This window comes from Talpa europaea, assembly GCF_964194135.1.
Source record: "Talpa europaea genome assembly, chromosome: 8".
Taxonomy (NCBI): Eukaryota; Metazoa; Chordata; class Mammalia; order Eulipotyphla; family Talpidae; genus Talpa; species Talpa europaea.
Window position 1 is genome coordinate 67,975,823 of NC_140075.1, and position 24,543 is coordinate 68,000,365.

Genomic DNA, 24,543 nt, shown 5'->3' on the forward strand with positions numbered 1-24,543 from the left:
TTTTAAAAAAATTTCTTTTACTTTACATGCAGTGGAATTAGGAGGGGTTTTTTAATTAGTTGGTGGGTTATTAACTAATTGCTAAGTAAAATATATCATTTGTGATTTTCTTTAGGATATATTATATTGAGTAAAATAAGCCTCTTTAATCACACATTTGAAGCATTTTTTAATACTTGATGCTTTTAAATTACAATTACATCAAAATTTCCCTTGCATTGTCTTATTTTAGTAACATGTTAAAATTTAAAAAATAATAACCCTAGGCTCAACCCCTATAAAGATTCTATTCCTTGTGAACAGAAAAATATAGTAATAGAACTTAAGACCTGAAAGACTTAATTAAGAGACAATCAAAATCCAAAATTTTTGTGTTTAAGGAGAGAGACATTAAATTATTTGCTTAGGGCTTCAGAAAGTTGGACACAGATTCTGATTTGTAAGCCATGATTTCTCATTCATGGTTCCATGCTTTTTCTTGATTGAGATACCCTTAACATATTTAAATTGAATTAAATATCTGATTTTTAAAACTCAAACATTTAGTCTTAGCTACAATGTAACAGGATTACCTATAAACATGCCTTTTATGACTCATAGTCCAGCTGGATTTAAAATTAGCTTGAAATATCACTGATAATCTGAATTACCTTCACAGTACTATATTTTTTAGTATTTTTCAGGATTTGCCACTCTTTTTCCTTGAAACTTATAAGTGTGTTTTATTTTCTTCTAAGATGTTTTTCTCCTTCCTATTTTCTAGAATAATTTAAGAAACTAGTAGTTATATGAGCTCTTAATATACAGTGTTCTCCACATCACAGAATGTGAGTAGCCTCTTACTTAAGCCATTAAATAGAGATGATGGATAAAGAGGTGCTTGAAAATTGAGTTTTTTTATGTCTGCTTTTCTTGGAATGTTATGTATTATTTTATTCCAAACAAGTTTCTTAGAGTTAATTTTCTAATTAAGACTATATTCATAGTTGATGTCAAGTGGAATTTGGCAAAGAGGTAAAGAAGAAGAAGGCGTTTATGGTTTTCTGATAGAAGACATCAGGAAAGAAGTGAATAGGGCTTCTAAACTGGTAAGTAAAATTTTACTCATTATACAATAAGTACCATAAATATTGTTATTACTAGGTTAGTCCTTTCCATCAATTTCTCCATTAAAGTTTATAAGACTTTGATTTTACATTTTAATACATTGTCAAATATAGTGAATTTTAGAAAAACATCTTGTATTTTTATAACTGAAAGAGAGCTTAACTGACTCTGGATAATATATATGGCAGTAATGATTTCACTTTCTTATCTTATCCCAACCTATCCATCAGTTTTCCCACTCTTACTATCAGAATTATGGTCATACTTCCACCCTGCTGTTCTTCAAGCCCTCAATTTGAGTCAACACAGTCATACATCCTATTTTCATCCTAACACCTCAGTAGCTGGATTAGAACTATGCTTGAGGTGGAAATTACACAGGTCATACAGATTATAAATTTGTGATCTCCGTACCTCTCGTGACCCTTCTGTGGCATTGTATGTTTGGGTTCAATGTCTTTGCCTTTTTTCCAAATTAAATATTCTAAAATTTAACCCCTGTTTAATCAGTTGTAATTTGTGAATCTTCTGTATGACAGCTACTGTATTATATGCAAGGAAAAAATTATAGTTCTTCATATGGTTTGTGTAGAACTATTGAGAGAATGAGAAGGTTAGAAACAGGGAGTTCTGTTCAGAAAATGTCATGCTAGAATTAATGGTTTCCATAGTGGAGCAGTTTTGGATAGTAAGAGGATTCATCATTGTACTACAGGAGATGAAGAGCATTGTCACAATTAGTTGAAGTTAAAGAAAGGTAATTCCATCAATGCAGAAGTTTAGAATAAAAAAAAATTAAATGCAGACAAAGGGGCCAAAGAATTTTGGTGACAGAATAGATACCGTAAGACTCAAAAGACCAGATTTTAAAATATGAAGATAGAATAGTGGCCTGTAGTCTGCAACTGAGAGCTAAAATAATAATTTGTTTTATCCCCCTCTTTCCCCTCTCTACATCCCACTCATTACCAAGTAACTTCCTTGGTAACTTCCTTACCAAGTCTGCAAATTAAGAATAGGAAAATAAGCAGCTTCATTTGAGAAATTGTATAAGGGAAGTATAAAAAGACCTTTATTTTAGTTGTGGCAAAGGAATGGAGGCAATTATTTTTGAAGATGTTGAGGATGCAAGGGAACTGTTGATAAAGTAGTGGATCCAGACATGAGGGAAAGCCTTGAGAAAGAGATAGGTTACAGTGGCATTTGTTTAAGGGTCTTGTGAGAATATTAGTATCAAAATTCCTCAGCCTTCTGGATGACAGTGAACCCGTTGTAAATGATGGCCTTTAAAATCGCCCTTATGGTTTGGAAATAACATCTGAATCCTCTCTGAGTATATTTTGAGAATATTTGATCCTAAAGAGGTGTCTCCATTATGACCTTACTAGAATTCCATGTTAGTTTATTGGCACAGCCTCAGGCTGACAAGATACTCTAGGTCCTGGTGGAACTTAAGGGGTCTCAGCAGTTAAGACCATATAATCCTTTTATCAATGACTGTTATAATGGTTCTAAGATGTTTTAGATACTGCTCTACTTTTAGCAATGATTGATTCATCTAATAGTCTTTCTGTTTATATACTATTATTATATTTCAGTTAGTAGCTATAGTATTATATTCATTTCCTAGGATTGCCATAATACATTACCACAAACTGCATTGCTTAAAACAAATTCTCATGATTCTGGAGACAAGAATAAAAAAAAAAAAAAACAAGTTGTCAGGATTGATTCCTTCTGTTAAACTCTGAGGGAAAATCGATTCTATGCTTCTCTAAATTTCTGGTGACTCCTGACAACCTTTCACATTCTTTGGCTTGTGGCAGCATAATTCTATTCTATGCTTTCATTAATGCATGACCTTCCTCTCTCTCTTGGTCTAAAGTTTCCCTCCCCTTTATCATAGGACACCAGTCAGTTGAATTAGGGGCCACCCTAAATCCAGGATCATCTCATGTTGAAATACTTAATTTACTTAATCTACAATCTACAAAGACCTTATTTCCAAGCAAGGTTACATTCTTAGGTACCCAGAACTAGAACCTCAGCATAAATGTTGGGGGGCACTATTTAACCTATTATGAGTATAGAACACTTTCATTTGGTTTACAGTGGTATAGCTAATTTTTTTTACACATTACTTTTTTTACTATTGTTTTGCTGTTCTCCTTGGTGAATACTTAGTAACTTACTATCAAGGCTCAAATGAGAGTTTATGCATAGCTTATAAACCCTTCATATTAAAACATTTTATTTAACAAATAACAAGGAAAAGAAGCTTCATTCTCTGCATGTTAGATTAGAGATATTTATCAGAAATTCTTATAATAGAATCTTTGGTGTTGAACAATTTTTATGTCTAGCTGTTGTGTGATTAAAAAACAATTTGAGACTTCCACCAAGAAATATTCATAACACCTTGGTCATATGATAGTATTCAAATTTTGTATGTTATAATTCCTATTTTTATATTTTCTTCTAGAAATGCTCTATTTGCAGGAAAACTGGTGCTTCAATTGGATGTGTAGCACCTCGGTGTAAACGAAGTTATCATTTCCCGTGTGGACTTCAGAGGGAATGTATTTTCCAGTTCACTGGCAATTTTGCGTGAGTTAACTAACTATTGAATGTGAAAGATGGATGTTTAAGAAAAGTGGAAAATAGAGACTATACCACGATAATATATAATTCCTTTGTAAATTTTCTTTTCAACACTGTGGAGTTTTTACATAAGAATTATGTAATGTCTCCCCTCCTTATAGAGTCATTTTTAAAAATTGCCTTGTTAAAATGGACTTACCATTGAATCTTTAACTTTCATTCTAAAATGTGATAGAGAACTGTTAATTTCTACCTTATATATTCTAAATTTATGTCACTCTTTAGGTTCAATAGTGCACTTTTCTTTCATGGGGTCATATGTATTTCTCATTGGGTAAATTGAAGGTATGTTAATTTGGTAGAATCCAAAAAATAAATAATATTCCCTGGGATGTCCCTAAAAATACTTACTTCCTGATTACCACTTTAAACATCAAGATTTGGGGCTCCCCTGTGGTGCAGCGGTTGAGCGCTGGGCTGTGAAGCTGCCCACAGCCTCTGCAGCGCCAGTTCGATCCCTGGCTGCTCCCCGGCCGCCAGGCAAGGGTCCCACATGGCTCGCAGACCTCTCCTGCCCCCCGCTGCTCCCCTCAGCAGTGTACTTCAGTCCTTCTGCCTGCTCTGCTCCCCGCTCTGGCTCTGGTGAATTCTGTCACCCTCCCGCGCTTCTGACCTGTACCCAGTGCTTGTATTAATAAATAAATAATTTTTTTTAAAAAAAAATAAATAAACATCAAGATTTTATGAGTTTCGGCATTTCGTATCATGAGTATTCTTTTTCTTATAGTCATGTTCTTGACTTGTTTAATGGATTATCACCATGTGGTGATAGAAAAAACAATTGGAAACAAATTTTTTGTTGATTAAGATGTAATTATTTGTATTTTACTGGTTATATCATGTATAACCAGTTATATGAACTAAAATACTAAGTTCCTTCAACTTTGTACAGTGTTGAGTACAGTGGTTTGTACTGTCCAATACTCTGTTGCTAACACACATGGGATTCTCAGCATAATATTACTGAAATTCTGTAAGGTAAGTCTTAGCACCAAAAGGTTCATATTTTAAAAGTCCAACTCTTCTTGGTCATAGATTGTGAGCCTGATTTATTTGTTAAGGTTTCAATCTTCTGTAAGTTAACAATGAAAGGGACATGAAAGAATTTTCTCTTAAAAATGTGAATTGTAATGCTAGCCTAGTAGTGCTTTGTAATTTATTAGATGCTATTTTAAATAATTTATGTTTTTAGGTCATTTTGTTGGAGCCACCGACCTGTTCAAATAATTACATCTAATAATTATAGAGATTCCTTACCATGCACTATTTGCTTGGAATTTATTGAGCCTATTCCAACTTACAGCATATTACTAAGTCCTTGTTGTAAGAATGCTTGGTTTCATAGAGACTGTTTACAGGTAAGACTTGTTGCTTACTGATTTGAATTTTAAATGGAAAAGAATTGATCTGTGTATTTTAGCACTTATTACATTGTAACTTTTAAAAGTGATTAAAGTCATATTAATATATGCAATTACTATTTTAATGTGCACTTTATATTCTGTCTTTTAAATACTTACATGTAAAATTTGTTGTTTTTACCTAGGTGTTTTGTTTGTGTTTCATAGTAAATAAATCACAGGTTTAAATTCCCCAATTCATTTACATGTTTAAGCTACCAAGATATATGAAATGATAATTTAACTCTCAGCTAAGATATTTAAATGCTAAAAGAGACTTTTTTAAAAAAACTATGATGAAGACTTTATCTTAACTTCTTGACAGGGAACTGATTACTCTCTAATGAAATAAAAGTATTCATTGATAGTCAAGGCAAACCTAGTGACAAGTTTTCAAGTAAATGATATATAAAATACAGGATTTTAAACATCATACTTTTTGATTCAGAAGATGCATGAAAACTTTCAAAAGACCCCAGTTATTAATAACCTCAGTTATGTAGTATGCATTGGTAAAAGTGCCAACTGATAGATTTACAGCTAATAACATGCCAAGTAAAAAAGGATTTGCTTAAGTTTAACTCTGGTGTTTAAAGCTTGGCTTTTATTGTTTAGTAAAATGAAATGTTATTATTGATTATAAATTATCAATGAAAGGAGCTTTTAAGGCTAGAGATAAGTAAACTCTCTTTGGTTTCATCAAAGTCTTGAGAAGCACTAACCATCAAAGTAACAAGATTTCCTTGATTGATTACTTTCTATTCTTTAAATATGAGCATTGAACTATTATATTTAAGATTATTCAGTTAAAAGTAGCAGGATGGAACCTATTTTACTAGATATTAGAAATTCTGTTAGTTTTTACAAAGAAATGTTTCTAAAAGGGAATACAGAGCACAATTCATAAACAATGTAAAGTGTCATTTATACCTATAGAGGAAGAAATTCACATATCAGAATCTTTAAAAAGTGATTTATCTTAATTAAGGGATTGTATTTAAATGAATTTAATTGCTATGATATATATTGTTAATTTTGTAAAAGTATGTTATTTTGTAATAGTATATAACAATTTTTTTTTAATTTGTTGATGCATGATAAATACATTTGCCTTGTTTACATATTAATAGTCAAAGAAGTTCTTAAATTTGAGCTCAGGGCTTTTTTGTGAACACCCTGAAAATACCAAGTTTCTAATTCTGTCTTTGAAAAGTAGAAATAATATTACTAACAAAAAATGAATGTCTACTTTATGCATATATAACAATCAGAAACACATGGATACCTGTCTGTGATATAAAAATTAATAAGCAGTTGTTACCTGAATAGAGAAGACAATGCTAATTCTTCAGTCATATTCTTTAAAGGAGCTCCAGAGATACTTGTATATTAGGATTTTAACTGAAATAGTAAATGTAGTCTAACCGGTCTAGGTTATTGTTAACAATACCTGAAGAAACCACTTTGAAAATCTTTGTATTTCATTAGTATAATAGAAGGAATAAACCTATGCAATAGTATGAGAATTATATGTGTCTAAGCAAATTTCATTATTTGCAACTACTACAAATGCTGTATATATTGGTATTTTGTGTGAATCAAAACTTTTCACTCCATATATCTACAGATTTATCATTATTATTATTCACTGTTGAATGTCCCCATAATTGCTGTGGTCTTATTGATATAGGAGCAGAACCAATCTACATTCTCTCCACTGATGTATTAGAGTTCCTTCACTTTCAAGTTATTTGAACCTGAATTTCTTTCTTCACTTCTTTCTACACCATCCACAAATCATTTCCTAAGTCTTATCATGTCTACATAGTAGCTATATTTTGTATATCTTTTTTTTGCTATGTTTTCTTTTTTTTTTTTTTATTAGGATTTTGGGGTTACATTTTTACTCTATATTATACTCACCTTCCACCAAACCACCCATGCCAGTATCCTATCTACTTCTATCCCCTGTTCTCTCCTCTGTTTCCCTCTGGTAACTAGAACATATTTTTCACTAAGTCTAAGATTTGTTTTCCTGTATTTTGCCAGTCTATGTTTATTGGTTATTTATATTTCACTGATAAGTGAAATCATCCGATATATGTCTTTCAGTTTCTGACTCACCTCAAGGTCTATCCACTTTGTCCCAAAAGGTACTACTTCATCATTTTTAATACCTTTCATTGTGTGGTATTGTATTGAGTATATATTCAACAAATTCTTTATCCATTATCTGTCAGCAGGCATTTAGTTTGGTTCCATGACTTGGCAATTGTGGCAGTTTACTGTACATATTTGTGTGGGTATATCTCTGGGCTTTCTGTTCTATTCCATTGGAATGAGTTTCTTTTTTTGTTCCAGTACTGTTGCTATATAGTTTAGCTTGAAGTCAGGGAGTGTTATTCCCTCTTGTTTTTTTTTTTCTTTTCTCTCATGATTGCTTTAGCAACTCAAATCCTGTTGCCATTTTATACAAATAATTGTTTGATTTCTTTGAAAACAGTCATTGGGATTTTAATAGGTATTGTGTTTAATCTGTAAATTTCTTGAAGTAATACGATTGTTTTAATGATATTTATTCGTCAGTCCTTGAACTTGGGACATTTTTCCATTTCTTGTGTCGTCTTCTATTTCCTTTAACAGAACCTTTTCAGTTTATCAGTTCTTCACCTTTGTTGATTCCCCGCTATTTCGTTCTTTTTTCTATCTCTTTGCTAAAGAACTCTCTTTATTCCTGAACGTCCTTTCTAGGATTTTACACCTGCCTACCTGCCTTTGATTGATCTTCCAGTAGTTCATGTAGAATATTTAATATAAAAAAAATTTAATGTTTTTTCAAAATCTTTGGTAGGTTCTCTATTTCTGTATCCTTTAAATATGACCTGAAACTTTTGTTTTTCTCTTTTTCATCTTTGTTCAGACGTTCCTTATTTTCTAGGCATGTATATTGCCTTGTTTGGTTTTTGCGGTTGGGATATTGTGGATTTAGTTTTGTTTCTCCTTAGTTAGCCTTGATGTGAGGTGGAAGTGGGAAGAGAGTCTGGGGCTTAAATACTCAGTCTCAGTTTTGTTGAGAAGTGAAGTTTGTCACCTCTACCTTCTCTTCATTCTATAGCAAGCTCTGTTTGGTGCTTTGGTTGTCTTAACTTCCGACTCTGCCTTCCCACTCTGCCTCCCTGCTGCTCCATTCTGCCATGGATCATGATTCCTTGAAGCTTGAATCTCCTGGTGAGAGCGTCTAGATCTTGCCTACAGGGCTCATGCTCTAGGATTCAGTTGGGCATGACCAGCAGGGAGCTCCTGAGTGGGTTTTGTGCCCTGCTGGCCACCTATGGTCATATGCAATGGCTGTCATCACTGCTGCTGCCCCTCCAAGGGACCCTGGCTGTAAGTCCTGCCTGCCTGGTTAGTACTTTCCAAGAGAGTGGTAATGTTCTGTTATCAAATCCTCCTACTGCTGTTGGTCCTACATTGAGCCCTGCCTGGCTCTGCCTGAAGACTCTGATCTCTTACATTGGGAGGGGGTTGGGAGGAGAGCTATCCTTGCCCACTTTGCGTCTCAGAACTCAGTGTCCCAGGCCAGACCTACACAGTATCTCAGCACTCCTTTTCTGAAAAGTTATGGTGAAAATCACTGTGCACTGGGAGTACCCTTTAGAGTCATCAGGCCCTACGTCTGCTGTCCCAGCCATACTCCCCATTGCCTGCTTTGTTATTTCCCCCTGTAACATGCCACCAACTTTAGTGCTAGTTGTTCATTGGAAAGTCCTAGGACTTTGTTAGGGAACTTCTATATCTTCATTTGAGCAATTTTTTTTTTCAAGTTATTAGCGGACGAAGTTATCCCAGCCTCTATTCTGCCATCAGCCGTCATGTTGGTCTTTCCTAATACCTTTTGCATTAAACCCTCTGCTTAGGGCCTCCCTGGTGGTGCAGTGGTTGAGCGCTGGGTTGTGAAGCTGCCCGCAGCCTCCACAGCACCGGTTCGATCCCCGGCCACCAGCGAGGGTCCCACATGGTGCACAGACCTCTCCTGCCACCCGCTGCTCCCCTCAGCAGTGTATTTCATCTGTCTGCCTGTTCTGTTCCCCTCTCTGGCTCTGGTGAATTCTCTCACCCTCCTGCGCTTCTGACTGTACCCAGTGCTTGTATAATTAAATAAATCTTTAAAAAAAGGGGGGGGGACGACTCCCCTGTGGCGCAGCAGTTGAGCGCTGGGTTGCGAAGCTGCCCTCAGCCTCTGCAACACTGATTCGATCCCCTGACACTAGGTGAGGGTCCCACATGGCGCACAGACCTCTCCTGCCGCCCACTGCTCCCCTCAGCAGTATACTTCGTCAGTCTGCCTGTTCTGTTCCCCGCTCTGGCTCTGGTGAATTCTCTCACCCTCCCGCACTTCTGACTGTACCCAGTGCTTGTATAAATAAATAATAAATAAATCTTAAAAAAAAAAAATAAACCCTCTGCTTAATTTAATTTCAGATACTTATTAAAGCTGTACTTTTATTGGAGCCTACTAACTTACTTTCTCCTGCATTCCTTATTCTTTATTAATTCTTCACACTACTGCCTTCGATTGACTTGTCTAGCCTTATAATTTAGTTCATTATGGCTAACATGTAACTCCTAAATATATTAGTTAGCTCCCTGATCACATATGTGTTCTCTGGTCACTGAGACTTGATATATGCTATTCCCTTTTTTTTTTTTTTTTTTTTCAATTTTCCTGGAAAACCCCTGTTCTTCCAAATATGGTGAGTTTTGACCTCACCATCTATGTGACATTTTATCAAGCTCTTTTATATATATATATATATATATATATAAGCTTTATATATATATATATATAAGCTTAGTACTTCTTCCTCTCTCTTCCATATGTATACTTTTAAAAAAACTTTCATTGTCTAGATTATAATTGTATACCTGTATATATACCCAAGAATTCCTTGAAGTAGGATCTCAGTCATTTTATGTTTCTATTTTTTGTATAAAGTACAGTGTTTGGGACTATAAAGTAAGGTATACATACTTGTTAAATGAATGTGTCCTATTAATTTCTTTAATTAGGGATTGGCTACTCTTTCTGGTAAGTTTATATTTGTCTCCTTCTGAATACCCTCTTATAGCTTCCCTAATTGTATTTGCTGAAGCAGTTAGAATAGGTTTTATACTTCTCCCCTCTGTGGAAGAAAACTAATTTAGAGATTGAGTTAAAAGCAGAACTAAGGGGCCTCCCTGGTGGTGCAGTGGGTTAAGACACAACCAATGAGGCTGTCTGCAGCTACTGCAGCAAAAGTTCAATCCCTGGTCAGGGAGCTACCCACATTGGCACAGCAGACCTCTCCTGACTCGTCCACTGCTCCCCTCAGCAGTGTACTTAAGTCAATCCACCTGTCCTGCTCCCCACTTGGTATCTGGTGAATCCTTTCACCCTCCACAGCTCTGGCTTATACCCTATTTCTTAAATAAATAAATAAATCTTAAAAAAACAAAAAGGCAAAACTAAGGATACTTTGTATGTAACATTTAAATATCCTTCCTAGATAAGTAACTCAAAATTTTTATGTTTTGTTCATGCAGAGTTATAGGCAACACAATATTTGGGACCAGAAGTGACATTAGATACCAAAGATTAAGATATTGGAGGATAAATGTTTAAAAAAAAAAGTCAATTTGTAGGCTTAAATTTTTTCAAGCCATGGGTGGAAAAATCTCTAAATTTTATTAGTTAGATAACTTACTTTATCAAAGGTTGAGAACAACTTGCCTAGAAAATAAGTTTTCACAATATGTTAAGGAAAAATAGCACTTGTTTTGTTAGCGATATAATTTATAGCCTAATAGCCTGTTTGACTGTTAACAATTTTCTATTTTCCACTGTAGGTTCAAGCAATAAATGCAGGAATGTTTTTCTTTAGGTGCACAATATGCAATAATAGTGATATATTTCAGAAAGAAATGTTGAGAATGGGAATTCATATTCCTGAAAAGTGAGTAACATTTAGCCTTCTGACAAAAAGATGTTTTGGATATAGGATTTTAAACAAAGGAAATAATCATTTGTGTCTTGATTGTGAACGGGGGTAAGCAACCATTTCAAATAGAAACAGGTTAAACTAGCTCCATCTCCTGCCTCCTCTACTTCCCCAGATGGTCAGTTCTTTTTTTTTTTTAAATATTTTATTTTATTTAATTCTTACATCATTTTTCATTTTTGCACAATGTATGCATTTTCATTTTGGTTATATTCCCCATACAATTGCACACCCCCCCCCCCCTTATTTTGACCCTAGTCTTTCCTCCTCCCTCCCTTCCCCACCCTGTAGTGTGTCTCTGGTTTATAGTTGCTTGTTGATTTTGATTTTTACTTTGTATTAATTAGTCTTTTTCCTGGTCCCTTATTTAGGTTTTCTAAATTCCTCCTATGAGTGAGACCAGATGGTCAGTTCTTAAGAATAGGGACTTTGACTTAAATATCTCATTTGTTGTTTCATAGTCTCTAATAAATACCTCAGTTGTATATAATAATTGATTGATTTATGCATAAGTATAGTAGACTTCAAAATGGTATGTATAAATTATCCAAGAGAATCAAGATGTGGTTTAAAATGTATGAGTCGAATTATCTTAATATTTAAAGATAAGGAATCCAGAAATAGTGATACTAAACTTGAAACACAAAAGTTAGAAGTGAAATACTGGGAAAAAAATAAAGCTTCCAAAAGTTTCTACTTAATTTTTCATTTAGAATTAAAAATTTATTGTGAGACTAACTATGGGACAAAAGACACTGATGGATTTATATCTTGATGAGGATGAATAATCATAAAGGAAACATTTTTTTTTCCCTAATTGAAAAGCTTCTATTTTTAGATTTCATTATCCTTTTGTTAATATTTTAAGTCAAAGTATATTTTATTTGCCTTATTTTCAGAGATGCATCCTGGGAATTAGAGGAAAATGCTTATCAAGAGCTTCTGCAGCACTATGAGCATTGTGATGTCCGAAGATGTCGTTGCAAAGAAGGACGAGACTATAATGCACCTGATAGGTATATCTAGAAGTTCAGTTGTGCTTAGTGTCCTTAACTTGAGCAGAGAAAGTAGGTTTCCTAACTAATTAAATGTATAGTTTTGCTTTTACTGTGTTTGAAGCTTTAATTTGAGATGAGGCATATTTATTAAGTGGATATTTACATTTGTTTACAGAGAAATTACCATCAACATAGTTGTAACTTACTTCTGTGACTTGTTTTCATGAGGTTCTATTTTCTAGAGCTGCATTGTCTTATATATATATATATATATATATATATATATGTCTTATATATATGCATTGTCTTATATATGTGTCTTATATAACCACTTGCTGCATGTGACTTGTGAGCACTTGAAAAGTGACTGTTCTAAATTGAGAGGTGTTGTAGGCATAAAGTACACACACCAAAGACTTACAATATGTCTTAGTTTGCTAGACTACCATAACTAAATACCACAAACTAGTTGACTGAAACAATAAAAATTTGTTCCTCACAATCCTGGAGGATTAAAGGTATTTGGAGGTTAGGTTTCTACTGAAGCCGGTCTTCTTGGTATGCACATGGTCCCTGCCTGCTGTGTCCTTACATGATTGTCTATCCATCTGTGTCCCTATCTCATTTTCTCCTAAGGATAATAGTCACATTGTATTAGATTCCACCCATATGACCTCATTTTATTGAAATGATCACTTTCAAAGCTCTGTTTCGAAATACACTCATGTTTCAAGGTATTGGGAGTTAAGACTTCAACATAAGAATTTTGGAGGGATACAATTCAGCCCTTACCAATAAGAAGAAAGAATTTAAAATATATTGTTGTTAATAATTTTTTGTAGTGATTACATGACAAGCAAAATGAAAATATTTTGGGGATATTCAAATTCATTTTACCTGTTTCTTTTACCTGTTTAAATCTGGTTACTAGAAAATTTTATCTTTATATGCATACCCACACATACACATTTATGATTTGCATTGAACTTCTACTAGATGGCACTGTTTTAGAGGCTCCTTGAACTAAATTTAGTCTGGCGGTGTTTCTTTTCGACCACTCTACGGGGATTTGGCATTTAATTTTTTTAATTACTTTTGTAATCAAAGATATAAAATGTCAGTAGATATTGGCTCTAATCTTAATTAGCAGTCATTCTGTGCTTTGTATGTACACTATTGCTGTACACTATTGCTGTGTTGAGTACTAGAAATCAAGAGTTTCTTCCATTTTTTAATAATGTGGAGTAAAAAGTAACATTTTTATCAAAATTTATGTAGGAAATTTCAGTAATTTTTAATCACAGTTATACAATCTTATATAACATGCCAAACTGAAACTTAAAGTGTAGAGCAGAATATCAGGAGCCTTGTTTCTCATGGTAAGCGATTTGGCTGGCTGAGGGGTACTACTTGTTGTGAAGACTCAGCTAAAGTCTTACCAACTTTGAAAGTATCCCCTCAGCAGCTCTTCCCACACTTGATTCCCCATTCTGGGTTGGGTTTTCTTCATTGTGTTTATTCAAATGTAGTTAATATTATTTATCTTTTCCATTAGACTAGAATTCTTTAAGGGCAGAGTCCTCATATAAGATGTCAAGAACGTGAACTCTTGCTTATGTTACTTTACTTGGCAGCACAGCTTATTCATTTGTAAACAATGGTAATACCATCTCAAGGGTTATAAGGAGGCAGATGGGCTCTTGTGTATAAATGTAGTTTGTAAAGAAAAAATATTCAAGTTCTGAGAAGCAGTGTATTCATTGTTACTGATATTTTCCAATTCATTTTATGCTTTTTAATATATGTTTTTTGTATACCACTGTTCATCCATTCAGTAGCTGCCAAACACTTTTTATTTTTCCAGTAACCTCTTGCCCTTGCTATCCCTTGCCATATTTCCTAGGACATGAATACCTGCTATCTAAATGTCTTCTTTCAATCTCATTCCCTGTCATCCTAGTGATAAAGAGGCAATTTAACTCTAACATAGCATGGTGTAGTAGTTAGGAGCATGGGTCTGAAGCCAGGTAAATAATTGGAAGCCTCACTCTGAGACTTCCAGTGTACTTGTTTGAACAAATCAATTACCCCTTTATGCCTTCCTTTTTAAAATGAAGGTAACATTAATGTGGAGATTAAACCTTTCAAGTAAAGAGTGTATAATAAGCACTCATGTTAGCTGTTATTTTCATCACCAGTTGGCAAAACTTTCAGGGAAAGAGGGAGAAACCCACCAAAAAACACACCCACATATCCATGTTTTGAAGATTTACCCATACCTACCACAGGGAATGCTGTCCATACGCTCAGTGAGCCATATCCATTTCTACAGAGAAGGTATGCCATAACCAAATGAGGAAGAGCCTTCACACCCACACTCATACTCAGAAGTGTGACTATGTGCTGGCAGGTATCACATAATACAGTGGGAAAACATGGGGTTGGAAAAGAGGGGTGGGTAGTAGATAAGGGAAATGTGAATATGGGCCAAGTTTTAAGTCTGGACCCTGTTGAGCTGCACAATACTTGAAGTGTCTGAGCAAGCTTATTGTAGAAAGTACTTGCCTTGAAGAGGAAAGATAATATTTTTGGTAAGATAATGTATTTACTAAATGTTTCTTCTATACCAAACAAACTAACAGTAATCTCCCCATGAACATAGTTATCACCAAATATAAAAGAAAAAACATCTCCTGTTTAATCATATTATTTTTGATGTTTATATTCTTTGTGTGTGTATATATATGTTGATAGCATTTTAAGTATATGTAAGCATGTACATGTTTACATTTTAGGTATATGAAATTAGAGATTATTTAAAGGAGAATGTTACAAACATAATAAATGATGTAGAAAAAATACTTCAGGAAAAAAGTAATGCAGTATCACAGCAGATTGTTTTCCCTCCTTTGATAAGAGTTGGTTGTGTGTATGAGGTGGAAATATGACCTGTAGTTGTGCTGGTGGTTGCAGTTAGAGCAAGCTAATACTAAATATAAACCTCTGCTTTTCTTAATGTCCTCAGCAAGTGGGAAATAAAGCGCTGTCAGTGTTGTGGTTCTAGCGGAACACATTTAGCCTGTTCCTCGCTACGATCATGGGAACAAAATTGGGAGTGTTTGGAATGTAGAGGTATTATCTACAATTCAGGTAATATTTTTAAATTTTGAATAAAATTTTAACTCAAGTGCTTATTATTTTAAAGTGTCTACCTGTATTTCTGTTATGCTAACATTGGGTTTTAAATCTGCAGGGAATTTCCAAAAAGCCAAAAAGCATTCTTTACCTGGTTCTAATAATGTGGGAATCACTGATTGTTTGTTGGAAGAATCGTCACCTAAGTTACCCAGACAGTCACCTGGATCCCAACGTAAAGATCTGCTGAAGTGTGTATTTTGAATTAGGAAAAAATATAAAAATCTATTTTAAGAAAAATTTGACAGGAGGTGGCTATATCCACCTAGAATATTAGTTGATCTTGTAGTAATCTGAAGTACTTTGCAAACAGTAGGAACCAATACATGATCATGTTATCAATGTAACCAGCATTAATAAAAGAAAACAAAACAGGATGGATGGAATATAAAATAACAGACTGTTTTATAAATAGAAAGAATGTATATGAAATATTATCACAATGTTAATTTTTTCTTACAGATCATTTTTAAGATAGTTAAAAATACTAATAATGAAATGATTTATTAGTTTTAATTCCTAATCATTTATTTGTTTGATATGTTGTCTATGTTAGAGGTCTAAATGTCAGCTCTTTAGAAAGTCATACTTGCTAATAATATTGCATTAATGTATTTCCTTAAGATAGCAAAATATAGAACTTTCAAACTCAAACATTTAAAAGTAAGGCTAAGATTGGGCCTCCCCGGTGGCACAGCGGTTGAACGCTGGGTTGCGAAGCTGCCCGCGGCCTCTGCGGCGCCGGTTCAATACCTGGTTGCTCCCCGGCCTCCCGAAGAGGGTCCCACATGGCGCGCAGACCTCTCCTGCCGCCCGCTGCTCCCCTCAGCAGTGTACTTCGGTCCTTCTGCCTGCTCTGCTCCCCGCTCTGGCTCTGGTGAATTCTCTCACTCTCCCGCGCTTCTGACTGTACCCAGTGCATGTATAAACAAACAAACATAAATAAATAAATAACATGCCTCTATTAAATAAATAAATAAATAAATAAATAAATAAACAAATAAATAAATAAATAAATAAATAAAAGTAAGGCTAAGATTATAGCTTTACTATTTCAGGTATTTTTTCAACTGAAATAAATTTTTTAAGTATATGTGGCTTTGCAAAGGAGTTCATAAAGCCTTGCTGTAGCCAATAGGGAAAAAACAGGCAAAAGTAGCATTAACTAAACATGATGACATGCCTTCTTGAATATCAAGTTAAAACTTAGAAAAATCAAGTGAATTTTTGTGAAAATATTTGATAGCTAGATTTGTAGAATTTTGTAGAAGTGGGATATGAAATACTTTTTAAAAAAGAATTGCTGTTTTAAGATACCCCTTGTTATAACTGAAAGTTTTCTTACAAATTTTTAATACTATTTTTAGTATTTAAAATGTTCACATTACTTTTAAATAATTTTAATATTTGGAATTCTAAAGATAATACACCAGAAAAATTTGATTCCTTGCTCCTGTTTTAATACGCTATCATATTTTAGAAGAATAGCATGGAGACGGGAGTAAGGATTCAATCCTCTATATGAGGGTATATTTCTGAAGGATCACCTTCCAAAAGACAGGGTTTCCTTCAGTTTGAGTTAATGCAAGTAGGGAAATGATAATGTTAGAAGAAAAAATGATGTTAGTGTATGGCTTTGTAATGTCTACGGATTGGCCATTTTTCTACATCAACTATAAAATTTTCCTATGAACGTTGCCTCAAGTAGGGTTATTTTGAGTCAATTAATTCCAATTACAGTTGGAAAAATGGGAGGAGGAAGCATTTGAGTTAGTCCCTATACTCTCTTAGAGAACTTGTTTAGATACAGATTGTTAACCCACATACCCAGAGGTTTTGATTCTGTTTATTGCTGTGGAACTCAAGAGTTTGCATTTCTAACAAATTTTCAGATGCTGCTGCTCTGATTTGGGATCCACTTTGAGAATGACTGGTATAAACTAAAAGATACTATTTAAAGAATTGTGAATTATGTTTAAAATATTAGCTCTATGCTTAACTTTATGATTAAAAATATATACTCTTTAAACTATCATTCTCCTCATATAGTAAGCAGAAGTAATATTGACTCTATTTTAAAAAGATCTAGTAGGGCCTCCCTGGTGGCGCAAGGGGGTTAAGAACCACACTCTGAAGCAATCCACAGCCACTGTAGCATGAGTTTGAGCCCCAGCTGGCCAGGGAACAACCCACATGGCGCAGCAGACCTCTCCTGACTCACCCACCTGCTGGCTTCCCTCAGCAGTGTACTTCGGTCAATCTGCATGTTCTGTTCCCCACTCTGTCTCTGGTGAATCTTCTCACCCCTCATCTCTGGCCTGTACCCCAGCACTTGTATGCATAAATAAATAAATCTTTAAAAAATTAAATTAAAAGATCTAGTAGACATAAAATAAGTTACAGTTAAGCAAGTATATGTTAGAGCCATTTGTGAGGAAGAGAATTTGAATGCATTTACACTAAATCCACTAAATTGCTCAAATTTGAACTGATCATTTATCAATCTTTTATAATATTAGGTAATTTTAATTTGGTCGGTGATTGGGAAGAGGGAATCAGTAATTTAGAAGCAAGGTTTTTAAATAATTGGGTTTGTTTCCAGTGACTGCCATTGTCTGCTTTTGGGTAGGAGTTGGAGAAGAACTTCCTTCTTTTTAATTTTTTTATTTTCTGTTTTTTTTTTTTTTTATTGACTGCAATTCCTGCGTGAAATAAAGAACTTTAAAGTACTTACCTCTGTGTTTAACTTCATGTTTTATAGGCAAGGCAACAAATTTAGAAGAGATATTTCAACTATATTAATAGAGTTAGGATTCCAAATTAAAAAGAGAGCTAAAAAATTATATATCAACAAAGACAATATCTGGAACAGTGCCTTAGAAGAATTCAGAAGTCAACAATTTAATCCCACATATGCAATTGAAGTAATATATGTTAATGAAAATAATAATTTTGGAAGAGAACACCCTGGTTCAAAGCAAGAATTCCTAAGTCTCTTAATGCAGCATCTTGAGAGCTCACCATTGTTTGAAGGGTCCTTGTCAAAGAACCTGTCTCTGAATTCTCAAGGTAATTAATTATTTTCCATACCATATGTAAATAAAAAGCTAGCTGGTTAGAATTGATACTCAATACCTGTGATAAAAATGTGTATTATCATTTCTTAATAAAATATTGATAAAGTCACAGGAAAGGGGAAATTTTAAAAAGTAAATTTTGTAGTGAAACATTTATTATCTAAAAATATCCTTATTCATAGCAGTATCCTCCTTGAAGTGATCCTATCATTAAGTGTAACTTCTTAAAAATGCATTTTTCTAATTTCATTTAAATAGAGTAACCATATGGGAAGGATAATAATCTGAACCCATGTTCAAATATCTGGAATTTGAAGTTTGCATGTTTCTTTACAACCTAGCATTTTTTTATAACATAATTTTCTAATCCACATGTAAAAGTATTTTTAATGTACTCTTTAAGAATTTTTTACCCAATTATGTATATGATATTTTTCTGGCTTTACTATTGAAACAGAACTAATGGGATTAAAAACAGGCATCTCAAAAACTGGTTGATTTTAGCATTAATTTTTTTTTTTTTTTTTTGGAGCTTTTATACGAAAACTTTTGCTCTCCTAGAATATTCAACAGAGTGAGAAGATTTATTCCATTCTGTTTGAGTTTTCTTTTATATTCCCTAGGACTTTTTCACCATTGCCTGAAGCATCACTGAGATAATATACAATAAAATTCTATACTCTTTTAAAAAGAATTCCAAATAATCAATGATGTTGTCAGTTTTGCTGCAGTGAGGAGAGTATATGAATTTAAGTCACAAAATCTACATTCACTAGATCAGTAATTTTGCGTCCTTAGATTAACTACTTAGCTTTTCTGTATATCAATTTCCTCATTTGTAAAATGTAATATTATATGTAGTGTATTAAGATGATTAGTTCAAACATTGTGTTACTTATTAATAAAGATATTTGAACAATCTTAACACCTATATAAACAGCTTAAAAATATTCATAGCCTTTGAACTACTAATATCATATGTAGCTTTATCCTAATCAAATACTCAGCTCTATACACAAGAATATTTGGATTTTGACCGTCACATTGTCTCATAGTTGAAAATGTTACTTAGTCAAGGTAGCCAGTAATAAGAAGGTGATTTATGTTATAGTACATTTGTAAATTAATCCTAATCAATGATTTTAGCTAATAGATTTGAATAAGAAAAAGCAGTAAGTGTGGAAAAATAGAAATCAAACTATGCGTGTAATTAGATATACACAAGAAAAATACACCAGAGTGTGTATACTGGTTATTATGGTGGTAGAATTATGGGTGACTTTTAAAACTATTTTCTGTATTTATATTTTTTCTATAATAGGTTATTATTTTGTATTAAAATTTTTTTAAGTGAGGTTTATGTTTTACATATGATTATAACTTTTATGAATTAGTATTTTATATTTATATTGTGCTTAATTTACTACATATAATGGTTATTATAATAAAAGAATGTGTTGAATGTATTTTTATCTGTATTTACAGCTCTGAAAGAGAATCTTTACTATGAAGCTGGCAAAATGCTTGCCGTTTCTTTGGTTCATGGCGGTCCTTCACCTGGTTTCTTCTCTAAAACCTTGTTTAACTGCCTTGTTTATGGACCAGAAAATACCCAGCCAATTTTAGATGATGTTTCAGACTTTGATGTGGCACAAATTATAATCAGGGTAAGAAATATACCTATTTATTAAAACATAGACTGCATTCTAGGTTTATTTGAATATATTTGATGATCACCAATAAAATAATAGTGTTTGTAGGGTAGTTAAGGGGTGTGGCTATTTCTGCTTACCAGCCTAGTTATAGTCAGTTAAGAGGTAGATATAAAAGTCAAAAACTACAGATCAAAGTGCCAGGATCAATGCTGATAAAACCAATTGGAGAGTGTGACTTCAGTTGGTGGTCAGCCTAAAAATAGTTAACCATTTATTGAGCCCTACAATACACAGAATGAATACAAATTCATTGTGGGGCCATAATGAGATAAGTATCCTTATGATACCCTACTGATTGGGAAACAAACTGAGGAATGAAAGACATACAACTTTTCTTCCTTCCACCTCTCTAATACTTAAACATACCCTATCTCCTCTGATTTAAGTTGGCAGGATAGTTTAAGGTTAAAAGCAAATAGATGTTCAGGAGTTAGATTTTACTTTGAAATAATTATCATCAACTGTGACCTCAGGCATGTTATTTAATTTTGTCAGGCCTCAGTTTCTAAACCACAAAGTAAGCACTTTGGGCCATAATAATCCCATTTATTTTGCCCAGATTTCTCATCCTAAAATGGCATTTTAAGTTGACCCTTCAACTTTTCCTTTTCTCGTTACCAGAAATATACTGTAGCTCAACTTCATTGTCTCTATTTTCTCTTTCCTATTCATTTCTTCTACTAAAGTCAGGTTTCTCAGCACCACTCTTCAAAATTAGCTAGTTTATGAGCTTATATACAGATAAAAATCTCCATATCCAAAGGCCTTTTATTCCTAATTCCACTCTACATTTATTTTATTATACTCTCCTCTTTTTAACTACTATTGTCTTTAATCCTTCTTTTTACCCCTGAAACTTAGGCATTTTTAAGTATAAGCTTAGACTATTTTAAGTTCCTGTTGTCCAATAGCTCTTATTCTATACATCTGGCAAACTTCCTTTTATCCATAGCCTTGCTGAATGACCAGACTTTTATTTTCACGTCCCTAGACTTAAAACCAGAAAAAAAATCTGGTTTTGTTAGTACATGGAACCCAAAGTGTTTATGACAAAACTAATGTTTCCCCAGAATTTTTTTAATTGCCTGATTTTCTTTCATGTTCAAAATAGTTCTTATTTCCAAATAATTCTGAAGAAGGGATTATTTTCATTCTTCCAGACTCCTTTTACTGATGTGAATCAAGTCACTGTGGCTTTTCTTCCACCGTTCCTTATATCTAGTGTGTCTGTTATATCTAATTCAAATTATACCTAGGGTTTAGACAATTAAAATATTTTTCTAATCTTATTTAGAATGATTATTTGAGAAGTACAGTTTTTGACAACATTGTTTTCCTTCAGAATCCTCAGTAATTTCTCATGACTTAGTGTATAGAGTTAATGCAAGAGCATTAAATGCTCAGGATTTTAAGACTTCTCACACATCTCATGGCTTTATCTACTCCAGATTCTGGACTCCTATCCAGAAACTGATTATTCATTTAGCCAACAAATACTATGTTCCCTATACTGTTTTATTACTCCCTGACTCCTTGGAACTTATGTTACAGAGAGTAGGACAGAAGATAAAAAATACACAGTCATGTAGCAAATAACATTTCAGTCAGTGATGCATGGTGATTCCAAAATTCCTATGGCCTAATGAAGTTACATTGTCAAGACAATGACTATATTTTGGGGTAGGGGTTGACAAATTATGGCATGTTGAGCATTTTAGGCCAGCCACCTCAAAGATCTCTTTATTACTGCCTCTCTTGATAGCATCATTTTCTCTGTGTGTGATTTAATCTTGTGTTCTGTTCATCATGGCCTCTAAGCATGCAAAATACACTGCCACTGTTGCCAGTAAGAGGTCACATTGAGTGATTGACCTAGAAACAAAAAAAGTGAATAATGTTTAGGATAGTGAAAAATCAATGTTGATTATTGCTCACCAGTAAGGCATATCATTCTACCATACCCATAATCTTGAAGAAAAAGAGCGAAATGACAGAAGCTCTCAAAGGATGTACTTCATTGAAGCATCAAGAATAACAAAATTTTGAAAAAGGCCCATTTCAGATATGGATTGAAGACCAGACACACAAGTTGTATTCCTCTCAGCACATGATGATCAACCAAAGCAGAAAGTTAGTATATTGAAGAAAAAGGCTGGATGTAACTATAATGTTGAAATCACTGATACCTCTGGGTGATTTAAATGACTCAGGAAACATTAATATAGAATGTGAAAATAAGTGGTGATTCTGCAAGTGCTGCTCATGTAAAGGTAGCTGAAAATTTTATGGAAACACTTAACTCTTGATAAGCTAGCTGGTTGTGGAGGAAAATTACTTTTGTCAGAGCAAATCTTCAGTATGGATGAAATCTTCCTATTCTGGAAATAGATGTCTGAAGAGCTTTCATCGATAAAAAGGTTAATTCAGTGCCACGGTTTAAGGCTTGTAATAACGGGATAACAGCCTTGCTTAGGTGCAGTATTGCAAGCTGCAGATTAAACCCTTTGTGATTTAGCTTGCTGAAAATCCAAAGATCTTTGAGATTATTATCAATATGTACAGACTGTGAGTAAATTATAAGAACAATGAAGTCATGGATGATCCAGTTTCATTCTCCAAGATGCACTCCTGATTGCTATGCCAGTGAAATATACAAGAACTGTTTGGAGAATAACATACATTTCAAGATTTTGTTTACTGTTGATAATGCTCCTGGACACCAATGAAATGATTGTTGTAACCCTGTCATTAAGTGAAAAAGCAAACAATAAGAAAAAGGAGGTAGATAATACTTGAGGTATAATGAGTTAAATAAAGACAATGACTATGTTCTGGGGTAGGGGTTGACAAATGGCATGTAGTCCAAGCCTAGGCTGCTGCCTCTTTTTGTAAATAAAATTTTATTGGAACACAATCACACCCATTCATTGCCTATCTGTGACTGCCTTCACACCACACTGGCAGAGTTGCACTGACAGATGCTGTATAGCTCACTAAGCATAAAATTCTATCTGACCTTTACAGAAATAGCTGCTGTTTTTCAAGTACAATTGTGAATGCACCATGTCATTTAGGGAATTGGATTCCTTCCTCTCCCTGTTGTGTAATGACTTAGGATATTGTCTTCACCTGTATAACTGATGCTTGCTGTTAAGTGAGAAAGCGGAAGTAGAGTGCAGGGAAGTTTGACACATTTTCACTCACAACTCTCAGTCACATGTGACTGCAGCCAGCTGCAAGGAATGTAAGTTATTTGCCCAGCTAAAACTTTTGAGTGGTGGGTTTGCAAGGATGAGGCAACATATTCCCAACTATTAGCCTCTCACAGATTTATAAAGTATTTTGTACAGGTTAGTCAGGGAAAACTCCTGAGCTGTCAGTAGAGCTCTGAAATGAATGCTAAAATCATGTAACTGGGAGAATTTTTGGAAAAAAATAGTAAGGAATTTTCTATTCAAATGGATGATTCAGTGCTTCCTATCTTTCTCTATAACTTCTTCCTGGCACATAAATGATCAAGTATTCCTTTGTTTATATATATATATAGAAACATTTCCATATTTCTCTGAAATATACTTTTGATTTATCCATCTTTTAAGTCTCTGTGGGTATTCTTACTTCTTCATGAAATCTCAGGTCATAACGCTTGCCTCTGTAGTGTTTTATAACTGTTTTGTGTCAGTCATTTCCTTTTATGTAAATTATGTATGTAAATAATTTCCCTTTATGTAATAGTATTAAAGTGGCATTCTGGAAACAATTCTTGGCATACATTTACTCTACTCTTTTCAAGAATTGAGTATAAAGTAATTTTGTTGGAAATGTAAATGTTCACATATGGTGAACATGTGAACATGTGAATTGAGGCTATTTTCTTCATTTCAGGTAAATACTGCAACAAATGTGGCTGACTTAAACTCCATAGTTAATGATTGCTATAACTACCTAGAACTAATTGGATGTCTAAGAATTATAACATCATTAAGTGATAAATATATGTTGGTAAAAGACATACTTTTTTACCATGTAATTAAGAGAGTCCAAGCACCCTTTGAAAGGTAAGTTGTTTTTATGTAAAATAATCTCTCAAATGACATGTTTAAAGTGTACTATGTGGGATATGTTTTAAAAAATATAAATGCTATTTTAAAATAATGCTTTAAAATTAACCTCTAAAAGATGATTATTATTCTGACCATTCCATACAGAGTGGAGAACTATTTGATGCTTAGGTAGGAAAGTAATCATTTTCTCAGTTGATAATTATTTTTCTAAATAATTTTATTTTAATTTTACCATTAGTAAACTATTGAATCTCTACGCATTCATTCCATTACTAGTGAGCATCTGTC

General features: G+C 33.7%; 1 protein-coding gene across 2 annotated transcripts in view; it reads left to right on the forward strand.

The window, feature by feature from the left end:
- The window catches only part of G2E3 (G2/M-phase specific E3 ubiquitin protein ligase), a gene marked incomplete at both ends in the record, with an annotated part of 37,725 nt that overhangs the window by 7,833 nt on the left and 5,349 nt on the right, over nucleotides 1-24,543 (forward strand). Inside the window, 10 exons of one of the 2 annotated variants that reach the window (XM_084239779.1) lie at nucleotides 987-1,088; nucleotides 3,590-3,714; nucleotides 4,961-5,126; nucleotides 11,055-11,161; nucleotides 12,106-12,222; nucleotides 15,230-15,354; nucleotides 15,458-15,590; nucleotides 18,161-18,468; nucleotides 19,962-20,143; nucleotides 24,077-24,249. In XM_084239779.1, coding sequence (XP_084095905.1) covers nucleotides 987-1,088; nucleotides 3,590-3,714; nucleotides 4,961-5,126; nucleotides 11,055-11,161; nucleotides 12,106-12,222; nucleotides 15,230-15,354; nucleotides 15,458-15,590; nucleotides 18,161-18,468; nucleotides 19,962-20,143; nucleotides 24,077-24,249 — 1,538 coding nt within the window. Of the gene's footprint in view, nucleotides 1-986; nucleotides 1,089-3,589; nucleotides 3,715-4,960; nucleotides 5,127-11,054; nucleotides 11,162-12,105; nucleotides 12,223-15,229; nucleotides 15,355-15,457; nucleotides 15,595-18,116; nucleotides 18,469-19,961; nucleotides 20,144-24,076; nucleotides 24,250-24,543 lie in introns of both variants that reach the window. The other variant, XM_084239778.1, reaches the window with a different exon arrangement.